We start from the raw sequence: 25,170 nt of genomic DNA on the forward strand, positions 1-25,170 counted from the left end.
AGCAGCCCGCGGGCACGCTCCCAGGGCCGAGCTCAGCCCTGCACGCGTCCGTCTCGCCTGCTCGGGGTGGGTTTCCGTCTCTCACTTGTCGGTTGCACTTTTGGCGCTCTGGGGCTTTATGGATCATTACAGAAAGTTGCTGATTTTTTCAAATACTGAAGTGCCTACCTGGCCTTCTTGAAAATTTTTTTCCTCACCTCGGCACTTTCCTACCTGCACGTATGTTCGCTGTGTGGGTGAACGGTTTAGCACACCGAGCCACCTAAAACCATCCTGTTTGGCCTTTTTTTTGTTTTTGTCCTCACGTAAGCCAAGCGGACTGCCATTCAATATTCCCACGCGCTTTACTTCAGAGTCCTCAACGCACTTAAAACCCAGGTCGATGAACCAAGCACAAAGGTGCAAAGGAGCGGTATTTTTTAACGGTTTACTGCTGCACCAGGCGAAACGAACTCCACGAACCAGGAGATGCTGCTTTGCTCCGATGGACAAGCTGGAGGCAGTGGGAGGGCTGGATAAGCACGAATTCTGCCCCAGTCCCTGCGGGCTTGCGCTGCAAATGCCAATGCTGTGGCTACAGCAGATGTAAAGAGGGGGCCTCAGCTCCACTTAGACTGCTCAGCACCAAATGTATCCTGATCCTCTGAAATTGTAACGGAGTACATGAAAGATACACAGGTGGCAGCTGAAAAAGTGTTCCTCCTGGACTAAGGACCTGAGCAGAAAATTTGCATTTACACTGACAGAGCAGAGAAATTCTGCACTAACAGGGGGAGAAGAGTAATTCTTAAGTCTCTAAATTTATTCTTATGGATTTCAAAAACCAAAAAATCATTTTTAAAGAGGAAAAAAAAAACCCAAACAAGTGTCTTTGTTGAACAAGTCTCCGATATCATCTCTGAAAGGCAGCACTGTTGTGCAGACAACCGGCCTTTTTAACAGAGAATGCTGACAATGGGACTTTCTGTAAAAAGTCCTTTGTAAGAAAGTGCTCTATTAAAACAAAAGTAATGTAAAAATAGCTTAATTAAAAATTAAATAAAAGGCAAGAGCAGTCTGCTTCCTCTAGCGAGTTGAGCTCCCCACAGTTAATGCTGCGTTTTGGAAAATGCCTGTAGGACAGGGGAGCATTCCCAGCAAGCGCGAGGCCGTCAGCCAGTCACCTTAACCACCCAAACACACCCCCCACTCTAATAACGCGTCACAGGCGCTGCCTGTTCGGGAGAGGGCTAGAGAGCTCCGTAAACGCTGGGGTTTGTTCTGCTGCCCTGAGGTTCAGCTGTGAGTGTCTCGCAAAGGATTTTATCACCCATCTCCGTTCTTTCCACTAAAGCACTACAACTTCCTTTGCTGGCAGGGAGCAAGTGAAACCCGATCTCTGAGGAATGAGCTATTACTGCAGTACTAATAATACTCACCCTGCCTCCCACCAAGATCTGCAATGTTTTAATGAACAACAGAACAATATTTGAAAAATAATTCAATATGTACGTTCTGTAAACAGACCTCAGGCTTTTACACAGATTTGACCCGAAGTGCACTGTACTGTACTGTCTCTACAAAAATGAAATTTAGGCCGAGTACAAAGAAGCACATTTATGTGCAAGATCAGAAAGCAAGCGCTGGAGGTTCTTCAGGCAGCCAAGTTACCTCCCTGCCCACCTAGGAGGGAGTAGGACAGTCTTCCCCTTTGCTGCAGCTTACCAGGAGGTGATCAGCAGTTGCTGCTGGGCTTCTGCTCGTGGGAGCCCTCCTCTCTTGTGCCCAGACGCGACTAAAGGTTGCTATCCCCGGCCCCCTGAGTCTCCCGTCATCTGCTGGCCCATGGCGCAGGTTCAGAGGACGGGTGCCAGCCCTGCTGGCCCCAGGCAAGGGGCTGGCACTCTGGGGAAAACCCCTCAGCTCGAGGAGACCATTACATCTGGGTGATGGGCTTCCTCTGTGGGGACCCCAGGGTCTGTTACGGAGAGCACGGAGCTACAGCCCCGCTGCTGCTCAAAGCGTCGGGGAAGATAAACCTGCACTTACCGCTGTACTGGCCAGAACCGGTTTGCTCCCAGTTCAACGTTACGGATACCCCTCCTGAAATCACGAGCTGGTCCCATGCACTAGGCACCCTACCACACCCCTTTCTGAGCCACTGTGGGCTGAGGCACCAGCAGGCTGGGTGCTTTGGGACTAAACCTTTGGTTTCAGTGTCATTCATCGCGTCACACCTGGTGCACGTAAAACAAACACCTCCCACTGAACAAGACAGGGCACTACGGTGATTCTTACCCTCCAACAGCTCCAGCAAAGCTTCAAATACCCAAAGATGGTTCCAAGGCCTTAACACATCTTTTAAAGTCACCGTTATTACAACCCCCGGCTGTAAACAGTCACCAAATTAATTCAGCGCTTACTAGGGCGTCAGGCAGGTTAGACGCGCGACACGCCAACTTGGCAGCTCTCACTGCGACACGACTGGCGGGACAGTCTGCGTGGGGCACCCGCGCTGTGCCCCGCTCGGGGTCACAGCTAACGTCGCTCCTCCCCCTGGAGAGCCTCTGGCCCCACTCATAGCTCTACTGACCTGAAGCGAATCGCTGGAGGAGCACACTACCACTTAACACAGGAGAAGGAAGCAGGACCCAGCCCTTAACGACCTGTATTTTCTTATTTGACTTGGCAGTTGTCCTTAAATTCATCTAACAACTTCTGTCAGATGTTCCTTTATAAAGAATTTCATCATTTTTTTCTCCTTGTTAACACAATCAAAGACTACACGTTTACCTTAATGGAGAGATTTTTGCTTAGCTTGTCTGCACTCCCTGAGGAGTTATACTTACATCATGCATGGAGTCAAGAAGTTTAGTCAGTTGGTAGAATCTCTGCCAGCTTTGCCCAGAGTTACTTGGACACTTAGTTACCATCTTCTTTAGTTCTTTAATGTAATTTGCCCTCATTTCTTCAAATGCAGCTTGGCTTTTGAGGCCATCCTTGGGAACTGTCATTGAAAAGACAGTCTTATATTAATATTAGCTGTATTGCTCATTCTTTTGATGTGCATACTTAACAAGTTACACTAGTTAATGGGTGAAAGAATGAAACCTTCAAACAAAGCCCATAACTTCACAGACATTGGTAAGGCATCAGCATCATCATACAGGTTCTCAAGTGATTCACGCATCCTCTCCAGCAGGAGAGGAAGAGCTGCTGCGACTCTGAGGACCAGATAACATCTCAGAAGCAGAACACATGCTAACCTCATGCTGAAACTGTTTTTAATACAACCCAACCACACACACACCAAAAAAAAAAAAAAAAAGGCAGATGGATCAAGGATAATTTTTTTAGAAGTTGAAGATGTGATTTATCATTCCTGAATGGTTCCCCACGCTTGGCAGAGGAGTGGAAGGCACAGAATTACAGCTGTTATGTGCAGAAATGCTAGACCAAGTAACACATTTTTATGCCATCGAGTAACATCTAAAATTTCTTTGAATGTTAGTAAGCATCTGCGTAGCACCTAGAACAAACAGAGCTGTTATCCTGCATGAAACACAAGACTCTTTTCCAAACAGGCATCCTGACGCAGGGTTTGACCGTGACATACAGTTGCAAGCATTTCTAGTGTCCTACCAAAGTTCCCGTCTGCCAGAGGGATCATTTCATACATGGGCTAGAAGGAGGGTTTTCTGATACCTTTTACTGTGTTTGACATCAGCAAGGCTAATTACAAAAGCAAACCCACTGTTTCTTCACAGACTACAAACACCCTTGCACTCCAGCAGGTTCCACCCCAAAAAGGAACAGCTTATAAGATCAGATCTCTAGGAAAACCCCAAAGAGGTTAACAACATTACACAAACTCTTCTGATGTTTTAATACCTGGATCAGTTGAATACTGCTTCACCATCAAATACTCTTCTACTCTGCATCTCGTAATGCAAGTCCACAGCAGGAAAAGAAAATGCTACACTGTATGGGGGTGACTTAATTTTCTAGACGAGCCAGAAAGCTTACGTCAGAATAAGATAAATGGGAAGTTACTTATTAAAAAAGGAAAGAAAAATAGAAGGTGATCTTCCAATTTGGCTTACCCTGACATAACATCTTGACAGAAACTGTCTCGATACCTGTTCCCCTCTCTTTGAAATCCTGTGAATTGCCTTCTATCCCACTACAACCACATCACAGGCGTGTAACGACCGCCCAGATGGCTCCAGAGTAGAAGCAGCCTTAAGAAAAGGCACCAGCATCCTCTGTCACCACTGTCTACCAGAGCAGTTCAGCAATGGAAAACAAGGAACAGTTCTGCCACCACATGAGCAGCAAGGACTTGCAACCGCCAGGTGCCAGAAGGGGGCACAAGGAAGAATCCTTAGGAGAAGCCTAGGAAGTAACGCACTGACCTGCCTACCACTCGGCACATGCTATATATTTGTATCATACAAACCTAGTATTTAATTTGAAAATTCTAGAGGCCAAATCTCCCAGTCAGTCAGATGACAGACAGAAGAAACTGTGTGGAACAGCTGTATAAATCCAGTTTAAGCTGAGTGAATACAGAGCCATCAGTCAAGATGAGTAAAGCCATCAGAGCGTACTGCGGCCCTTACACAAAACGCACGGGCTTTACAGTTCCTTTAATATTTACAGGCCCGTGTTCCTACAGGCTGCCTAAAGACTGCTAGAGCCACTCTTTCTTTGTCTACTACTATGTATTTTAGTGTTCTGTCTGAAAATTATTATACCATCACCCCAGCCAGATTATTAAGAAAGAAAGACCACAAATAAAGAGAACTCAAGCAAAACATGAAGTCCTGGAGGTTTGCCCAGCGTTTCTGATTTTACTTATTAAATGCAGCAATGCTTTTGGCAAGCTCCCAAAATCTATGGTCTGTGGAAAGCAAGAAAACAATTGAGTTGTAATGTGTGGTTTCTTCCACATGTAAACGGAGTGAAGCTTCCTTGATGTGGTCATCATGAAAGTTTCAGAGTAACTTGTACTCTGCTCATCTCACGACTCAGTAAAACATCCTGAGTGAACACAAACCTGGTGTTTTCTGTCACAAAGTCATATCAAGGTGCAGCCGTTTGAAACCAGGGGTGCTGCCCTTCGCATGACACTTCCTGGGTGTTATCGCTGTCTTCATTTCCACTTTGCCCTCCTCTCACTCTCTCTAACGCAAATATCTTGATTCTCCCAAAACAAAATCTCTGTAGTAGGTTTTCAGTGGCCATGGTGTGCATTTCAAAGGGACCCGGCTGGCTGAAGTTAATTGGCTGCGCTGATCTCACCCCACAGGTTTTCCAAGTCAAGTCATTAGTTAACACTCTCAAGGGGGTAGAATAATAAATACCTAGCTTAAAGAAATTTTGTGATGTTTTTAGATTGCCTTTAGGCTCTTCTTCTAAAGATTCTCCCTTTTAGGGCTGATTAAAAAGTAGAGGAGCCAGACCTCCAATCCAGACGCTCTCCCAAGCACACTTTGTGAGGTAGACCCCCCTCAGCATATCCATGCTAAGGACTGCCAGTTGCTTCTGGAAGGACCGCAAGTGACAGTCTCCAAAAAAGCCCATTTACCCCCAAGGCTACCCCAGAGCAGGTAAGCTCCCTGCAGTCCCTGTTTCATCAGCAAACCGTCTCCTTGAACCCTTGGGCAAGCAGGACCTGGCGGTCAGACACATGGGCTGGGACACAAAGCGCTCCCGAACTGGCATCGTCTCTCCCCATCCCAGGAAGCTAGAACGGCTTCAACGGGATGGAGTGAGACAGCAGTGCCCAAAGACCTTACAGCCACAGGAGGTTTCTGTTAGCGGATCCAAATCCCGCTCAGCCAGGATGGGAACTGCAGCTTCACGTCCTCCTTCAAAGGCAAGTACTTCACCCACAGAGCTACCGTCTGGGTGGGACGGGCAAGGTCTGACCGAAAGGCACCGCAGACAGGGAGAGAACGTCCGCCCCACCACCTCCCCCCAGGGGGTTGCCACTCGGCTTTACTGGATGCTGCGAATCCCTTCCGTAGGCACCTAACCCTGCCTGCAGCCAGCATGCCCAAGGCCATGGCTGGGGAATCCGGGGGCTCCCGTCGGGAGACTCCCGAGTGTCTAAACCTGCCGCTGCATCAGTCCGCTCTGGCTCCCTTCAGTGGTTTCGGCGATAAGCGCCTCGGAGCGATGCGCAACCAACGCCTGCCGCTTGCCGCTCGTTTCCTCTCTCTGCTTGCTGAGGCAGAAGGTGGGGTGATGGGAGAAGACAAAGATCCCAAAGGGCATGCTGGGCCCCGCTTGCCACCAAACACGAAGCTGCTCGGCACTAGCCCGGGCAGCCCCTGGCCCCAGCAGCTTCGGGTGTGCATCCCGCTGCTTGTAAGCAGAAGCCAGAACAAGCACAGCAGCCCCTTTGATCTCCTGCTCCTCCTCTCCCCCGCGCAATGCCCCCACGTCCAGCCTCCTCCAGCCGGGGGGAATTCTTGCCCGGTGAGTTCACTGAAGTGACATCATGAACGCCCACCAATCGAGCTGATGCGTGATCTCATCGTGATGTCGCTGAGTTGGAGCCCACTAAAAGCAGTCTAGTTTCACAGGAGGAAGTTTGTTCGCAGGTAACTGCCTTTTTCATCAAGGCAGATGGAAAAGTAAGGTACAAACTGCCCGTGTATTTACACTATTGTCCTGGGATGGGAGGCTTTCAGTATTTTCAGTAAGATCAAGAGATCTGCTAATTACTACGCGGTGCTGTAACAAACACCGAGATGTAATTTCGTATCTTAAGAAGACCCAGAGTCTGACACTCGAGAGAAAAATAAAGCATACGCTGTCATTTATTAAACTTTCAGAGCCCTGCAAAAGGGTTTACCGTTCCCAGTTCACTTGGCACTGGAAAACTACCCACTTTGCAGTACAGGCAATGTCCATCTTTTGACCCTGAAGGTGACGTCACCCAAGCCAGTGGCTTTGAGTGCTGAGTGGGGATTTTTCCCCAGTCCTCAAAGCGATTACACTTTCTTGGCACACCTGGGCAACTGGAGAGGTTCCTGTACAGAGAGAGGGGGCCAAAGGCTCTTGCCCTGCCTCTCCTGTCCTCCTAATGCACAGGACACATTCAGACTGCAAAGACACGTCTCATGCTAACGGTGAGTGAGACCTGCAGATAAACCCCAAGACGTAACACCCGGCTTATTCCTGCAGCCCTGCTGGAAACGGTTCGGCTCGTTTGTTACATCAGTTAAAATCACTGCACCTCTCTGTGAATCGGAATGTTATCAAGTATTCCCGTGACCCTAACTTACCTGTGCTTAACAGCAGCAAAACTTTCATGATAGTGTACTCCTCGAAGCTAAGCTGCAAGCGAACGAACTGCAGACTGATCTGGTGCATCCCCTGGCACAGTTCAAACATAGCAGACTGGCGCATCCGTTCCCTGCAAAGAGAAAGAAACAAAATCCAGAGGCTAAATACAGGACAGCGCAACGTGCACGGGGCAGCCCATGCGCGAGGAAAGTGAGGTGTGACCTGGAGAGCAAGCACTGATCGCGCAGAGGTCAGCAAGACACGCTGCAGCTGCAGAAGTTTGGGTGAGGTAAGTGAGCTGGGGACTAGGGGGATGAAGCTGGAGCCCTGCCAGCCCCAGAGGGCTGCCTGGCTCCCATGCTCCTGGGCTGGCAGGAAAATCCACTGCCTGCGAGCTCTGGGGGACACAGGCATCGCCTTGCGCATCGCCTACGCCATCCGCAATGGATGGCTGAGCTCACTTCGTTACCCAGCAGGCCACAGGCAGCATTAACGTCCACCCCCCATAAAAGGAGCAAAAACAACCTGGAGGGGACTTTTTACAAGGGCCTGTAGTGACAGGACAAGGGGTAACGGGTTTAACTTGAAAGTGGGGAGGTTTAGATTGGATATCAGGAAGAAATTCTTCATGGAGAGGGTGGATGAGGCACTGGGACAGGTTGCCCAGAGAAGCTGTGGATGCCCCATCCCTGGAAGTGTTCAAGGCCAGGCTGGATGAGGCTTTGAGCAACCTGGTCTAGTAGAAGTTGTCCCTGCCCATGGCAGGGGGGTTGGAACTGGATGGTCTATAAGGTCACTTCCAACCCAAACCATTCTATGGTTCTATGATCCTACCCAAGTAACCTCCATTTCAAAATCTCCGATTACTACTTTTCCCGAAAATGCAACAGGTCTAGTACCAAGGATGAAAGTGTAGGAACAACAAGGAAAAGATTTCCCAGTCACTGAAGTTCTTGTTAATATACTACACTGGACCTCCTGAGGGGAATTCTTAGTGGAATTGTGGCAAAGGTCTCTTACTCAAACAGTAACTTACTCAAAAATTCTGTGTGGTTTTTCCCCAAAATAATAATCTAAGATAGTCCAGAATAAAGGAGTATATCAGATGATGATCTCGTTCATTAATACAGATTTTGGCCTGTTAAATCCTAAAATAAGATTTATGATACATGACTTGTAGCTAGTTAACACTTTTTTTCCGTCACGTACACTTTGATACGTTGAGCTTCAAAACCCTCTCTCTCGTCTCTGAGGCAACCCCAGGCAGACCTATCCTGCATAAATTTCAGGCAGAATCCATTAGCATTTTGCTGTAGCTCTCAAGCTGCCATCCCAGACCACAACAGCTATGGCACCCAGTCACCGAGAACTGCCCGTCTCATTCTGAAACTACGATACACATGTGGGTATTCAGACAAGGCGCTATAATTGTTCAGTGACCACTACTTTTTTTTTTTTAATTGCTCAACAACAATCGTCTATATTTCTCCAAACATTTTTTTCGCATAATTGGGGAATTGGATGAAGTTCAGCTAATTATTTTAACCAAGCAACTGCCTTTTCAAATACACAAATTGGCTGGTGAAAGAGAAGAATCATACTGTGTGCAAACAAAGACTGACGTAATCTTCCTGGTGTTTTATTTCACTACTGCCAGAGCAGATTTTATTTTCCTCCTTAATACTAATAAAGCAGACTCCCCATTGTTATATGGGCTCTGCACTTTTCCCCTGCTCCACCCTCTTCTTGAGACTAAGAGCTTCCAGCATTATTTTTTTTTTAAATTTAATAGTAGTAGTAATGCCATGTTTGTTTATTTTTATTATGCATCATGGACTGCAGGCAAGAAAAGGAATAGAAGAAAATAGTCTTTGCACGCTTTGGATGGCGACTGAAATACCACTTGGCCCTCTGCTTGGGAACAGCAGCCTTCGCCGCTGGATGCACACAGGCACGAGCGCAAGAGCCCGGCCGCGCGCTGCAGAAGACTCACGCGCTCAACCCGCGCTCGCGTGCTGTGAACGCGCACCTGGTGACCCCCCCAGTAACTGGGATCGGGCGGAACAGAAAAGGATGTGCAGAATTAAAAGCTGTCAGCTGCACACAAATGGGCATTTCTGGAGCTGCTTGCCTGGGCGTGTGGCTCCAGCCCTGGGTCTGCCTGAGGCGGGTGGCCACCAACCAAATCCAGGTCTAGGACACGGGTCAGGGTGGCCCCTAATTGACCTCTTCCACGATTAATAAGGGATATGAGTATTTTAAAAGACACATTTTAAGGTATATCTCAGGCTGCTGAAGACTAGCAGGATTCAAAACAGGAACAGGCTATTATATCCATTATTACTTCTGCAGCAGAGTGAAGTTTGTTTTCTTCAGCCTCAGAGCACGGAACAGCTGCCACCGTCCCTGCCTACGTCTGAGGTTTGCAGGCACGAGAAGCGCCAGACCTTTCATCAGATACCACAAGCCACACAGCACATAGAACGAAACATTTTGAGGTTTTCTATCAGGTTCCTTATGCTTTCACTAAACAGCGTGGGAAAACACGCTCTGTGACTCAAACTTTTTTTTTTTTTTACATTGCATTGCATATTTTGTGATACTTTTTCTCTCATTTTTGTTCTGCTTTTTCACAGTTGTCTAAATAGAAGAATTGTAGTAAAAGTCAGGATTTCTGGGTTTTGTTTGTTTTTGTTGTTTGCTTGTTGTTGTTGGTTTGTGTGTGGGTTTTTTTTTTTTAAATATATTCAGCTTTTTATGTACTTACAAATATTATCTCCAGTTTGCCCTCACGGAAAACCTGATGGCATTGCTTGTAGTGGGGTAAAATTACACACAGAACTCGTTACTAAGTTGTTTATTTAACATAGAGCAAACCCATAACTTCAAATTAGTTTCCCTCCTGAAAAAATCAATCCAGTTGATTTTATTACTTATTTACAAATTATTACGAACCACAAATTATGTTAGTTAATTCATGACTCAGTTTAACCTAAGATAAGCATTTTGTGGGAGTTCATACGGTATTCAGCTGTGCATTTGATTTTCAACCCACACAGCGTAAAAGGAGAGCGTACGGAGCTTTTGGAAAATTCAGATGCTGACACCGCAGATATCCCAATACCATGAGAGTAACAACAAAATAAAGCAACAGAAACGGCTCAATGGGGCACAGACAAATTAGGGTATGTCAACATAACACAAAGTTATTTCTTCCTTACCAAATGACTCATTCTAAGAATAAATATCAAGTCATCACAAATGCCATTACCACCATGGGGAAAAAAATAAAATTAACTTCTATGCTGCCTTCCTATTTTAAGAGAAAAAAAATCTGCATAAACCAACCAACACCAGTTCTACCTCTCACACAGAATATAAACTTATCAACATGGAAAATGGAGAATGTGGAAATCTGGAATAGAAGAGCATGTATCTGTATGGGGACCATTTAAGAAGGTAAGTATATTTAAGTAATAAAAGGCATGGAGCCAAAGCTCTGAATCTGTTGTGTGGATATGCATTCAAAAGTGGTGTCATTAGCTCAGTTTAGCTTAATCCTCCTTCATAATAATATGCTTTAAACTTTACACCTTACGTTAATCCATCTTAAGTTCCCCAAGTGTCTCCTTAACAGGCTTAATTTAATGCCCGGCTCACATTCTGCCTGACCCTTCCCGCAGCATTGCGGGCAGGCAGCGCGTCCGCAGCCAGCCCATTCTCCCCAGCTACTGCTCTGCCCAGTTCCTACCTGCTCCTACAGAGCCTCTTTGGGCACCAGTACCTTGTGTTAACCGGTCACCGCGTTGTTCACCACTTTCCCAGTGGAACTGAGCTGCTCCTGCACCCGGAGGAAGATGAGGTGGGTACCTCCACTGGCAAAGCCCAGCCAGGCACCTCAACTGCCTGGGTGGGAACAGGGGGTTTGTTCCTGTTGTGGGGTTTATCTCAATGAACCGCACTGAGAAACTAGTTGAGAAACTCCCTGGTACCTTCCCTGAGTTCAGGTGCTCTTTCTCCCCACTTGATCTGGGATCTGCCCCTAACCCCATGCAATCTCTATGTCCTAGCCTCCCTCATCTCTGCCACCCTTATTCCCAAACTGACTCCAGATCTATCCTCCTTCCACAGGCAGGCTGTGTGGAGACCAGCTCTGCGCTACCAGCCCAACAACGTTTCATCCTCAACATCTATCCAGAGTGCTGAATAGGCGGATGAGAAAGTGGCAAACCAACCCGTCTCATCCTGTTCCCCTGCTCCATGGAAGTAGCATCCTTTTAGGCGGGGACAAGCGACAAGGCAAATGGCTTGAGCACCTGGCCGAAAACAGGACTGACGCCCCAAATCACCAAGGGATGAGCCACCCAACTGCAAGAGAGATGTAGGAGTTGAGCAGTCACCCCGGGGGAGGAGGGACGGCTTAAGGACACTGTTAAAGACAAGGCACCCTGCGTACCAAACCAGCCATTAATACCCTTACGTGACCTCCACAGAAACCAAACAGCCACATCAAAAATTGTGAAACTACAGGCAACAACTTGTTATGAATAAGTAACATAGAATTTATGAAGTCATCATAAAGTCTAGTATCGTAAATCTCCTTGTTGAGGACTGAAACTGCAACTTAGCTGACCGTAACCAAAAAAGAGGAAGCCACGCATCACGGAATATTCACTCACAGGCGAAACTCAGCCCCAAACCAAACCTGATACCACACTTTATTTACTTTCTCATGGCCACTATTCAAAGCCACAGCACAAGGCATCTTCCTAAATTAGACAGGTGTCTGGGTTTAAGCACTGACTAAAACCAGCACAACAGGGAAGTGAAGAGAGGGAAAGCTGTGGTGGGTGTTTTAAAGTTTCCTCAGGACTTCAGCGGTTTGCTGATAATACCAGTAAGAACTGGGTAAAGGCATCCTCTTTCACAGCACCTCAGAGGAACAAATGTGCAAGCTGACTTAGTCCCCTGACAGCTCAGAAAAGACTTAGGAAAAGACCAAGCAAGGCTTGTAGCGAAAGTCTGATGTCAAATGTATTCTTTGTGTTTCCTGATTTTACACTTTTTTCCCCTACATCAACTGTTTCCAGTTCTATAATCAAGAGCCTTTCCTTTACTAGACTAAAACCTGTACCCAATTTGAAGCCTGTCCATCATTTAAAATGATTTCAGGGAAATTCAGAAAGCACATTACACCGTAACAAAACCAAAGCAAACAAACAAATGCAACCCAACAAGAAAACCTGCCAAAGGCCTGAGGGTTACAGCCAGTTTGGAAACCTCAGAAACCAAGGTGTGCTTTCCTCCATGCCAGAAGGGGTGAGTTTGAACTCGGCAGAGGGAGGAGTGAAACATCGCCAGAACCCTCTTAGGGCAAGGCAAGAATGCTGTGGATAAAGGGGGAAAAAGAGCAGGGACATGGGATCATTAGTCCCTTGTTCAGCTGCTCAAACCTTCTGATGAGAGAAGCCCTTGGCCTGAGTTATCTTACCTGCTTTAGGAGGGGGTTCACTTGTCTGGAAGAAGTTTTGAGGTTTTTGGGGAAAGAAAAAAATAAACATATTATTGTAACAACAATTTACTCTTTCTTGAGGAACTATTCTACTTCAACAGCTGTGTGATGAGGAATGTTGGGAAGAGAACAACACTACCTAGCACAAAACTGAACCTATTCTTCCGTGCAAAGGGGTGAACGATCACTGCGCTGCTCCGTGTGCAGCGGCACTGGGAACCAGTGTGCATCCACTGGGTACAGTGGACTGTACCCAGGCACCTGTTTCCCATCTTGAAGCCGTTAGAAACACAACCAAAGTCTGCAGTACTGGAGCAGCATCATTAAGTTATTGCACTGATCAAAATCTGAGCCAAAATACATGCAGAATTCAGGCAAAATTCAATTATGGCTTTTCATTCAGCACTTATTTCTTATTCAGCACTTTCTAATCTCTGCTCACTCTGCAAGCCACAGCAGAAAGAGACAAACACATACTCCCTTCAACTCTTAAAGCTTGAGAGCCATCTCCTTTCAGGAAGGAAAAAATATCTGTTACCTTGCATCAATGGCAAATGCAGGCACTCAATCCTGTTGAATTAATGTCATCAGTTTCTACTGGAGAGAAACTTGGGTCATGCCCATTTCTCCTTTAACTTCCCAGTAAGACAGCAGAAATAAATACCCTGTCACTGGCACCACCAGCGACCACCTTCTCCTACTGATAAGGCAGCAGATGCTCTCCCTGAGCTGTAAGGGACAGAGAATTCTATTATTACCCTACAGTTGGTTAAACTGCCATAGATAAACGTAGGGTGGGAGTTAGGTGGTTTATCCAGGTAGTTGTTAGTCCAGAAGTGGCAGCCTCAGACGACCACACTGCTGCCTAAACAAGTGATTTTGGATCTCAGCCAGGTTACAACATGACAGCCCCTGGCTTCCTGCTGGAAAACACTGTCCTCGTACCATGCTCAGGGAAAAAAACTCAGACCAAACCCGAAGTGCCATTGCCTCAGCCCCCAGAGACAGTCTGGGTTTCCAGCATACTCCTGCATTCCCAGGCCATTTTGGCTGACACTGCTGAACCCGATGCAGCTATTGCCCACGTACACGCTCCTTCATACGGAGACAGGCAGTTGACAGCCGTCATGTCTTAACGCAAAGCTGCAATACCTGCCACCAAGTATCACCTCAGCTCCCCCTGCTGACCCCAAATCCCTCTTGCCCTATCCTACCTGACTTTCACTACCCCTGATAGTCAGCATTTCTCTCTACCTAGGTGGGTAGAAAAGGTGGGGAAAAAAAAAAATCCCTGCGCCCTATTAATCTGGCACAGCACCAATGCCTTGGCACTACCTTTTACTTTGAAAATAAGGAGGTTTTAGGGGGAGATCCTCCTACAGCAGCAGGAAATTGGCTCGAGGACCCTGGAGATGCCTCCTGCTGCTGTGTTCCTGCAGGAACACGCAACAGGAGAAAGCTGCTCCCTGCGAGGAAGTGCAGTATGCAAAAACCCCTCAGATTTCCCACTCTAAAAGTTGCTGGAAGAAAAGTATTTCAATAAAGATGTCCCCCCCCCAACCCTGCCACAAGAATGCAAAAACCCACTGTTACCAAAGTAAAATATTGAACCCCACAACCTCCAGGAGAGGTGCGTAGCGGGAAGCACTGGCACTATGGCAATGACCTTGGCAGAAGGAGCTGCCCAACGCAGGACAAAACAGGGATTAGAGTGAGGACCACCAATGCTGAACCCTGATAATGCAGTTACAAGTTGACGAGGAAGGTCATTTCCCATTAAAACAGATTTACAGCCGTTGCTGGTATTTCATGGGCTTTAGCCACCCAGGCATACGAACTTAGCAATTTTTATACTGAACTTAAAGGCATCAGTTCTGATGATTAGTTTTCTCCCACAAAACTCCTCCTGGTAATCCTAGAAAATACAATCCCAAGTAACTGATACTAAGAAATTCAAACCGCTTTAAAGTTTCAGCTAAGTTTCCCCCTGTTATATGCCTATCAACAAAAGGACTGGCAATAGCTCGTGGATAATGATTGCCAAAGGACAGTTTCAGTCCCAATCAGTAACAGAGAACTTGTCCTAAAATCCAACTTAATAATCATCCAGTTATGTAACCCTAAAATCCCAAGCACATCGGTAGCAAAAAACCCCCAAGTATCTGCTGGAATTAACAGTTAATTATGCAGTTAGCTGAATGCTGATACCAAATACTCTCTTTTGGTTTGCATTTGCATTCCAAAAGACACAAATCACAGTCTAAATGAGAAAATGCATAATTATGCCTTTACCAAAATGCTTTTTCAATGCCACATTCAATAATAAGGGATGGTAATGTACACATGACAATAAATACTCTTCTCAAGTTCATCAGAGAAAGGTATCACCAGCCAGAAAAGGTGCCCATTAGGTATCGTTGTGTACATCCATTATGCCAGGGTTCACTGGCACTTGCAGTGGTTCATCAGCAAAATTACTGCTCTGTTCCACATGCAGCAGCAATTCTCCTCTGGTGCCAACAATGCCTCAGAAATCAAGACTTTGCTCACGCTGCCATGCAAAGCCTGGCATTTTCTGGAAGTCAACTAAAGCATGCCTTCTCTCATACCAGTTTAGAGAAACTACTTCTTAATTTTTTCTTTTCATCTGCAATATGCATATTTAACTCTTCAGGGGAAGTAGTGAAAGGAAGCTCTACACACGTGAAAGGCATTTGGAGACGCCACCAAACAGCTCACTGATGTGCAGAAAGATTAAAGCAGCCCCGCATTCAGACAGACACTTGAAAGGAACCAACCTCTATCCTAGCCCTTCCTACCACGGACCTGGGGAGAAGTGAAAAGACATCCTCCCAAAAGGCTTGTGGCTATCCCAAAGTCATGCTGAGACACAACTTAGAGAGCATAAGCATGCCAAGTTAAATGTAAAATCGTTGGGCAAGTCTTCATGCTAAAGTCATAAAAACTAACAGCCAAACCCTTTCAAACACATCACAAGCTGGAAACCTGCCAGAACATCCACTGGGCCAACAGATGATCAAGATGAAAAAGAAGTGTTTGAGAGAGATCAGGCCATAGCAGAAAAGTTAAACAAAATCTCCGCATTGGTGCCCTCCATAAAGGAGTCCAGGAAGGCTCTGCACCAGTCTCCCTTTTCAGTAAGTGAGCGTGAGAACTAGGTTCGGATTAGTGCGAGTAGAAGAGAATTTAGAAAGACAAAAAATACAGTAAAGTGAACAGTAATAAATCACCAAGGGCAGATGGCATTCATCCATGAGCTGTAAAGTAACTTAAATACGGAATTGCTGAACTACTAACTGTGCTGTGCAGCTTATTACTTAAATTGCTCTTTTATAAAAGGCGTGGAAGGTGACAAACGTGGCTGCTTTCTTAAAATGGGTCTGGGAGTGGGAAGGGAGCACGCGAGAGAGCAGAGTCTAGTATGTCTTGTTTCTCTATCTAGCAAAACAATTGAAAGAGAAGCATTAATAGATGAATAAATACGCTGTAAGGGAAGAAAGCTGGCACAGCTTTGGCAAAGAGGGGTCACGTCTCATGAATCTGTCGGAGTGCTCTGACGATAGCACAAGGATGTTCTGGTCGATACAGGCAACATTGATACGACAGAAATACTTTGCACATGGCAGGTCTAGCTGCATCCCACGGCCATATGGGGTGAGACCTAAGCAAACACCAACCTCCTCTCCTCTGCCCTGGTTTCCACACAAAGGAAACTGGGGCGTGCGGCTTGGGTACGGGCTGCAATACTGTCTGTCGGCATGCCAGCGTGGGTAATTATCGGTCTAGGACCTCCTGCACACCGCGCTTTGCGTCAGGAGGTATGCAGGGATGCAATCACGGCACAGTTGGATTTTAAAGCTATTAAAAAGATCTCCTGAAAGCCCTTAAAGAGAGCTTAGGGATAAGGAGGAGGGCTCTTCATGGATTATTGGCAGCTTAAAAGTTAGGAGACCAAGGGTAATATCAAATGGACATTTTTCACAACTAACAGAGGTTACCAGAGAAGTCTCACAAAGCTCTGCAGTGGGGCTTGGGCTGAAAACTGCACTCATAGGTCATACGGAAAAAAAAAAAAAAAAAGATCTATGGAAGTGACAGAGCTTGCTGATGACTCCAGATGATGAACTCAAGAGCTGCCTGTGAAAAAGTGCTGAAAAATCTTGCAAAACTGTGTGGTGAAAAATCACTAATTGCAAGTCGATGCAGGGAGTATAGCCATCTTCCACCATACATACAAAATAACCATCTCTAAATTAACAAACATCGCACAGTAAAGAGACCCAAGTGTAACGCGGAACAGGTTTCTGGGGCTTCTGTCATTTGAAAATGCTTGCTCAGTGTTTACTAACGGTCAAAAAAAGCAAAGGGTGAGAGAAGAAGAATTGAGAGCAAGACAGACATCATAATTTTGCTACTGCACAAATTCACTCTGACACAGCATGTCAGTCTGGACTCTTCCCAAAATTAATAGGACGGGCTAGCAAAAGCACGGAGGGAGGAGATAAGGATGGCCAGGAGTAGCAAATAACTGCTACACAAGGGGAGATTAAATTGACTAGCTGATTCTTCAGCTCATAAGAGAAATGATGGGACTTGATGGAGATCTGTGAGTGAGAAATGGCATACACAGGATGAAAAGGAATATATCCACTATTACTACAAACACAAGAATGGAGTGGCACTCCATTAAATTACCAGCTACCTGCTTTAGAAACATCTCCAACAAACAAATACGCATAATTAAATTGCAGAAGCAACTGCCAGAGAACATTTTAGATGTCAAGATTATAAACGTATTCAAAAAGGTATCAGACAAATGCACAGAAGACAGACACAGATGAGTTATTTCGTACAACTGTCTGAATAAAATCTTCTATTCAGGAAGTACCGAAATCACTGGCTGCTGGAATGGGCAAACAAAGAAGGATCACATTACCCTTGTCCTGATTTTACACGTTCTTTGCAACTGGCCAGTTTAAAGGATGAGACCTTTCTTCTGACGGTTTTCACATTCTTACAGATCTCCTTAAAACTACTTTATATCCTGTTTTCCTTTACAGTTCAGAGTTTTAACTAAAACACACAAGAAATATGATATGTTTAGAGATTAAGGCATTATAAAAGGCAGAGAAATTTATGCAAACAGGTTGAATCCATTGTTTTGCCCAAGCCTTGGGCTGTTTACAACAAAAAAGCAAAATAAGACTTGGAAAATCTAGCTGAAGCATATTACATCTATTATGTACAGGTAGGACAGTAGTTCTTCAAAATTTCCTTCTGTGTCTGTACTGTTTTGGGGTGGGTATGTAACAAAACCCTTTCATATACTTCTCCGGATAGGAACCAAGCTACACTTTATGAAAAAGTAAATAATAGTAACAACGTATATTAAAAAAAACTACTGATAAACATACCTGCTTCCCACTGCCCTGACAGTTTATATTGCAGGATGCAGTCCTCCTCTTCAAAATATATATGCAGGCAGAAATCATGCAGGAAGGAGTATCAAAGAGTGCTTGCTGACCTTTTAACAAGATCAGCGCTCACACACACAATTTATTAGCAGAGAATGAACACTGACAATTCTTATCAACAATCATTGTGGCAATACTAATTAAAAGGGAAGGATTTGGAGACCACCAGATGAAAGAGTTTAGAAAATTTAGACACTGCAGGATTAACAGATTGCAAAAGAAACCAAAAGGGTTAACAGCCATCATCCTGCAAAATGTAGAACAGGGAAAAAGTAATCTTTTAAACAATAAAAGTTACTTATTGGCTTTATCACCACTCACAGACGATCTAAGTAATCATCCCACCACCTCCCTGAGGTATATAAGGTTAAAAAAAAAACCCTGCTGTTCTTAAATATTCAGCTTATTTTATTACATTTATCTTCTTGCTGTTACTATAGAAATCAGAATACCAGAAAGACATACAGACTTCAGCAATAAAAGGGCACAGAAAGGCAGCTGCATCCTTGCACCGCCTTACGCAGCACAAAAGCCTAATGGTCCCAGCTTCCACAAGCATGTTATGAGAGGATATTAGGGTGTAAAAGACAATGAACATGCTATTTACTAATAAAATACACATAATTAATAAATTCAGATTTTAAATAAAGTCTTAGCTATTCAGCCAAGCTACATCTTAATTCTTAATTTAATTTTACAACTTTCCTCAATGTTACAAAATCCTCTGCCCATTCACATCCTATGACATTAGTACAGAAACTTCACAGAAATCCTCATGTACTGAAGATGTTTTCTGCCTCTCTCTACCTCATTTGCTCTATATCAACTTTCTCAATTGAAAAATGTATTCTCTACTTTTCCTCTATTTAAAAGCTCTGCCTGCTTTTAAAACTCCACACCTGGGGCAATCACTAAAGGCACAGCATGAAAGATCCTGACAATGCTACATTTTTACTTTACTGACAGATAAATCTTGCACTTTAAAGGAAGGATTTGTATTAATTTGTAGCAAGCTCTGCTAGTTTGCTAAACTACGTTACATATATAATATTATTTTTTTAATAACCCAGTATCTGGAGTAGATTGAATCTTATAGTGAAAAGCCATCCATACTGCACTACCAACTAGAAAAGTGGCCAGTAGTGTCACAATTGCCCAAAATGGCAACAACTAAATAATAGCCACTTCTTAGTTCAAAATCCACAGACTGAAGCTTTGCCCTATTAGTCACAAAGGCCAACCAATAGGCCAATCAGTATATTGTATTCTTAATGTTTTGTTAAGCTGCATATGATGTAATACAATAATTTCAAAGGTGGGGAAAAAAAAGACATCCCTGATAAAAATGCTTGCGAAAACTGGCCCCAGTTTTTACACTTGGGTTTTGAAGTTTGCTTTAGTAATTTTGGGTACCTTGTGCAATGACTAGTGCTGTTTTCATCAGGCAAACTCCCACGTCCTTGATTAGGGTAAAAATCTCTGTAAAAATCCGAAGACAGACAGAAGTACAATGGCCAGGAAATTCAGAACCTGCACACTTATGCACCTATGATTTATTCTTTCTGCTGCAGATGACAAACCAAAAAAAAAATCAAATGAGCAGGAAAACACCCCGCACATTAGTAATGTGGTACATCTGCAAAATACTATTGAAATATTGATGCTGTACTTTAATGTACTAAAGTGTCTCAACACAGTGTTTCTCAGCATTACTGAACACTTTCAGCATGTCATATCATTGCTATTTTACAGCTAAAAAAGGCTGGAATGGTAAATAAGATAATTTGGGTAAGTTTCCTAAATATAGTAAATGGTTCTGAAATTTAAGTCTCTTCCTCAAGTCCCCAAGGATTTAGAAGTCTACAAAGAGACTGTGTAAAATCTAAAATCAAAAGAAAAAAAATCAAGACCTGTGGGGTAACTCCAGGGTCAGGATGGCCCTCAGGTTTCTTTACACCAGCAGAAACCAACGTGCACCAAAGAGAGGACACAGCTTGATTTATAGCATTTGTCAGCAATGCCAACAGCGGAGTTTTTGTCCTATGGAGAGACGGAAAGCCACCATCCCTCTTTCCTTAGGGGAAGAGGTGGATCAGCAGGACAGCTTGTCATGAGGGATGCAGTTCCTGGCCTCCAGCTGTGAGGGAGCATATGTGCTGGGAGCACAAGCCATGGCCCTGAAGGCAACCCACAGTCCCACTGTTCCCGCATTGTGGGGAGTGGGGATCCCTGCCGCGCCATGTCTTGGCTCCTGCTGGGTTTCTGTTGGCACTGCTGCACTCGTAAATGCTTTTTATCCCTTCCTGAGCCTCTGAAAGGTTGCCAGCCGATGCCCTGACTTAATGTATGGGTGGAAGCAGATACCTGGGACGTTGCCACCACTGCTACCACCGGCAGGACAGCAACTGCCTGAGCCGGTCACAGAAACGTGGGCAAAAAGGAGCATCTCTTGCTTTCCTCTGGGATTTAGGCATCTGACTTCTGCACCGCGAACACACACACGCCTGCTACTGAAAGGTTCAGATCGTCAGATTTCTTCTGGGAACTTCACTGTCACACTGCCTCTTTTCAAAACTGCCTGGACTGTTCCTTCAAAAGGACACAGCCAGAGAAAAGAGTCGTTTTAGCTGTTAGTTCAATGATTAATTCATCCAGTAAGGGAGAGACCAAGCCAATTTGAAACTAACTTCCCTACCTTCCAGGATCACATCTTAAACATCATATTCTGGGCTGTTCCCTGTAGCAAACAGTTCATTCTACACAGCTTCAGACAGATCACTGAAAATAAGCTAGCACTAAAACCCACTGTGTTTTGCTACCACCTGTGCTTTGTTTTGCACCCATTCCAAGCAGCACCATTCAGTTTCCTGCTTTCAATTGTGTATAAATTTCACTGATTTAATGCTCTGGACTTGAAACTGTCCATGTATATGCCCGCCTCAGGTTGCATTAGATTAAAAAATTTCAGCTGAAGTCTTTGGTGAAGTCTTAAGAGACATTTTCCCCCTCCCTCGAGTTAAACAACAGCCATTTTTTTTTCTGTGGGATTTTTGTTTTTTTTTGCAGTAGGAACATGAATGTTTCAGATCTTAGATCTTGAAGCAGGGATAGTCTTTTGTCACATCTTAGGAAAATCTTCTTCATTAATATCTCTCTGTTCTCCCAAATCCCTAGATTCATTCAATGTAAGGCTTCTTCACTGGCAACAAACGAAGCAAAAATCCAACAGTCTCTCACTACATGATCTTACATCATCCCTACAACTCATCCAACCTGATCAATAAAAAAAGGAAGGATTCAGAGAGGAAAAATATTATGGGCTAACTTACAGGTTTGGTTATGGATAGTGTCTTTAAAGCATGTACCCAAAGGGCTCGAACTATGATTTCACAGACCACCTTCATTTTGGAATTTTGCAACTTCTTGGATTTGAGAATGCAGCCTTAAGAACATTATTGCAACATCTTTTGAGTGTTATTACACATGCAACAGTCATCCTTTAAAAGTGTTTATCTGCAATGGGAATTATGTGGTGTCACATATATGATGGTCTTTTAAAGATTCACCGTGGCTTAAAGCTAAAGCTATATATACATAATATTAGCTTTGATTACAACTACTATGCTACAAGAGGAACAGATTTAAGCAGCCTCATACTGTAACTTACAGAACATAACATACACTGGTCTATTTTATGCCTCTTTTCAGGTTGTTTTTAGGCATTTCTGCAACAGGCTAGGTGGCCATCTTCTTATCCCTCAGTTCACATCTTCGCGTTCGCTTAAGCCCCATTAAAGCAATGGAATATACGCATGATCCATAAAGTCAAACAGTACATTTAACTAAATGTGTAACACGACTAAAGGAAGGCAGGCAAATATTCCCAGTTATCCATAAGCCTAACAGGAAATCAAACCACATATTAGTAGGGAGGCATTTTGCACTGTACTTAGATGATCAACATTTAGCAGCTATTAACAAGAGAGATCCTCATTTGTTATTCGACTTGTTTACAGGCCTTCAGAATAAGAAGGAAAACAAGTTCATCCATCACGGTCTTCCAGAAACATTACGACTTCCTTTTATTCACAGTAGTTAAGAGTAAACGGAAAATTCATTTAATGTAAAACAAAGCAAAATAATTCTGCCAATGCCAACCTCTACTTTCACTCTTAATTTTAACTGCTCATTGAAGAAAACGTTGATCCCTCTGGGGCACTGAGTGCATGCTACTGGCCAGGGACCTTCTTGCACAGAGACGGGAAATGACCTCTCCAGATACAATATGAAGAAATACCAAGAAAATCTTGGCCAGGTAATAACAGAAACATAATTCTCTCAAGCCAGCAGAAGGAAAAGTAATTTTAAAGCATCTCCCTTTCATTCTGCATCAACTAATACATGTTCTAAAATGCCAAAGGCACTCAAAAAGTTGCACCAAGTGAACCTTACGGAGGTCTGATAAACCTAGTGGCACAGACATGAGGGCCTGTGTTTGTAACCACACACCACTCTTCCAAGTTTATGGTACTCAGAAAGTAAAGGTAAGATCAGCCTTCAGCAATTCCAGAGCAAAGCTTCAAAGCAGTGTAGTTTAACAACAGGAATATGCATTTTGTTTTGTGCTTAACTGAATGCTTTCTACACTGAACTGTATTGGTTGACTTGTACAATTCCAGTAATTCACTTCTGACCTTCTGTTAAAACTGGGAAAAGCACTGCATCTCCTGAACTTGGAATCACAAAATAATTTAACTCAGGAGGGATCTCTAGAGGTCTCAAGTCCAACGCCCTGCTTGCAGCAGGGCTAATGTCAAAATTGGAGCTTGGGCATCTTCAAAGACAGACTCTGGGGTCTCTCTGGGCCCCTGCTCTGCTATTTCACCATCTCATTATGAAGTTGCTTCTCCTGCTACCCAGAAGGCAGTTTGTTGTCCTAGATTTGTGATCACAGCCTCTCATACTTCCACTGGGCACCTTCATGAAGAGTCTGACTCCATCTTTTCTACAACTCACCAGGAGGCTGAACGCTGCAATTAAATCCCCACTGCACCCAGCATGGTCTCCTCCTGGCTGCATGAGCCCCAGCTGCCACGCTGTCCCAGCCAGCCCCTGACCACCTTGGCCAACCTCCACAGGGCTCTCTGCAGTTTCTCAGCACCTTTCCTGTGCTGGGGACCCAAATACAACCTCCAGTTGCAGTCCCACAACCACCACCTCGACTGGCAACATGAGAAATTTGGAACATATGTCTCCCACAATTCCCATCGAGTAAGAAATGAGAAGGAAGTAAGAAACACCTTCTCATTCCAGAGATGTGTCCATTACCATTCGAGAGTAAGCTTTGAACTCCCACCCCTTTCATCTCCAAGGAGATTTCTTGCCCTTATCAGCTCCTGTCCCACATCTTGCGGCAAATCACAGCTCCTGGCCACTTATTTCTCTTCTCTTTAGGAACACCAGCCTTCTGCTACCTTTGGTAGCTCTGCAATGAGTACACTGTTAAATATGTAAAAGACCAGACCACTATCTTACAAACATATTTGATTTGGGGTATTTTTATTTTGCACTCCGTGACACTGCACTCCATTTCACAACCGGATCTCAACCTCAGTATGAATTCTACAGGCACCTACCTTCAAGGCTTGCGGCATAAAACTCAGAATTGATCCGGACTTCTGGAAGCTGCTTCTAGCAGCAGTATCAGGAATGCTAGCAATGCACATACAGTTTTATTTGCAAGTGGGATTGATTTCCCTGTCCAATAAATTTTGACTCCCCCCGCAACTGACTTTCTTCAGATGAGGGAAAGCTGCTTCTGTGTTTGAACTTCTAGTCCGCATTTCCCCAGGAGAACTGAACTCTTCAAAGTTCACATTTTCACTTAGCTTTAGCTACAGATACTTTTTCTGTGATGATTCTCTAATGTCCAAGTCACACTGGAGGTGCTTTCAACAAGGAAAATGGCTGATGCTACATTTTCAACCACATAAAACCCAAACAAAATGATCCTCCTTCGATATTGCTCACTGCTTTGGGACAAGATCTCTTACGCATTAATTATTTAGGAATTCCTAAATCAAAGTCAGACTATTAAGATGGATAGTTTCTCCAAGAAAACACTTCAGAATGGTTGAGGAGATTGAGCAGGAAGTTATTTTTTGTTCATTCTTTTCCTTTTTTTTTTCCCCCCTCCTTCAAGAGCACCCATACCCTGTTGATTATGTGTCAATTTTACTTCTAGGAAAAAAAAAAAAAGCCACAACCAAAAAGCAAACCTTCTGGGATAAGCACATGATGTGACCCCAGTTTGCCTGTGGATTGGCTTAAATTCTGACTTTACTGTCTTGGAATAAACACAAGGCAAATGGAACAGAAATTAAATTATACTCATCAAAAGCAAAGCACTAAAACAGAGACTTAAAATACGGAGAAACACACATACTCAGAAGGAATGGTTCCTTGGTTGATCCTTCTTTTTGTCTGAATGCATCATAAAAGAAGTTATGTTTCATTACTGAAAAAAAAAAATTTTGGCTTCTTTCATGACTGCAAAGAAGGGTAATTAAGTCTGTCAAGAAAACACATTGAACAGCTGTATATTGTTAACAAAAGCAGCATTATATGACTGCTCTGAAAAAACTGGCAATTTAAACATACGCATTTCCTAGGAGTTAGGTATTTTTCCAAGCGCGAGTAGATACCAAAAAATGCTTTTTTTTCCATAAATCTTGGTCGTGCATCAGTCATATTTCAAGCCAGAAGGATGGTCCTAGTCTGAGAACACATTCACATACCTAACGAGAAGCGGATGGCGGTATCAAAGCTTTGCCAATTGAAAAGTGAGTCACTGAAAAAAGAAAATTTAAGCCACTTTTCAGCAGG

The 25,170-nt window shown here is 44.3% G+C and overlaps 1 protein-coding gene across 1 annotated transcript in view; it reads right to left on the bottom strand.

Moving 5' to 3' along the window:
* Nucleotides 1–2,828: 2,828 nt before the first annotated feature.
* LOC104512904 (mineralocorticoid receptor-like) overlaps nt 2,829–25,170 on the bottom strand; it is a gene marked incomplete at its 3' end in the record, with an annotated part of 23,427 nt that continues 1,085 nt past the window's right edge. The window contains exons 3-4 of the mRNA XM_010156081.1: nt 7,278–7,408; nt 2,829–2,986 (exon numbers count right to left, since the gene is read on the bottom strand). Of these exons, the coding sequence (XP_010154383.1) occupies nt 2,829–2,986; nt 7,278–7,408 (289 nt within the window). The remainder of the gene's footprint in view (nt 2,987–7,277; nt 7,409–25,170) is intronic.

Source organism: Eurypyga helias, unplaced genomic scaffold (genome assembly GCF_000690775.1).
Source record: "Eurypyga helias isolate BGI_N326 unplaced genomic scaffold, ASM69077v1 scaffold6367, whole genome shotgun sequence".
Classification (NCBI taxonomy): domain Eukaryota; kingdom Metazoa; phylum Chordata; class Aves; order Eurypygiformes; family Eurypygidae; genus Eurypyga; species Eurypyga helias.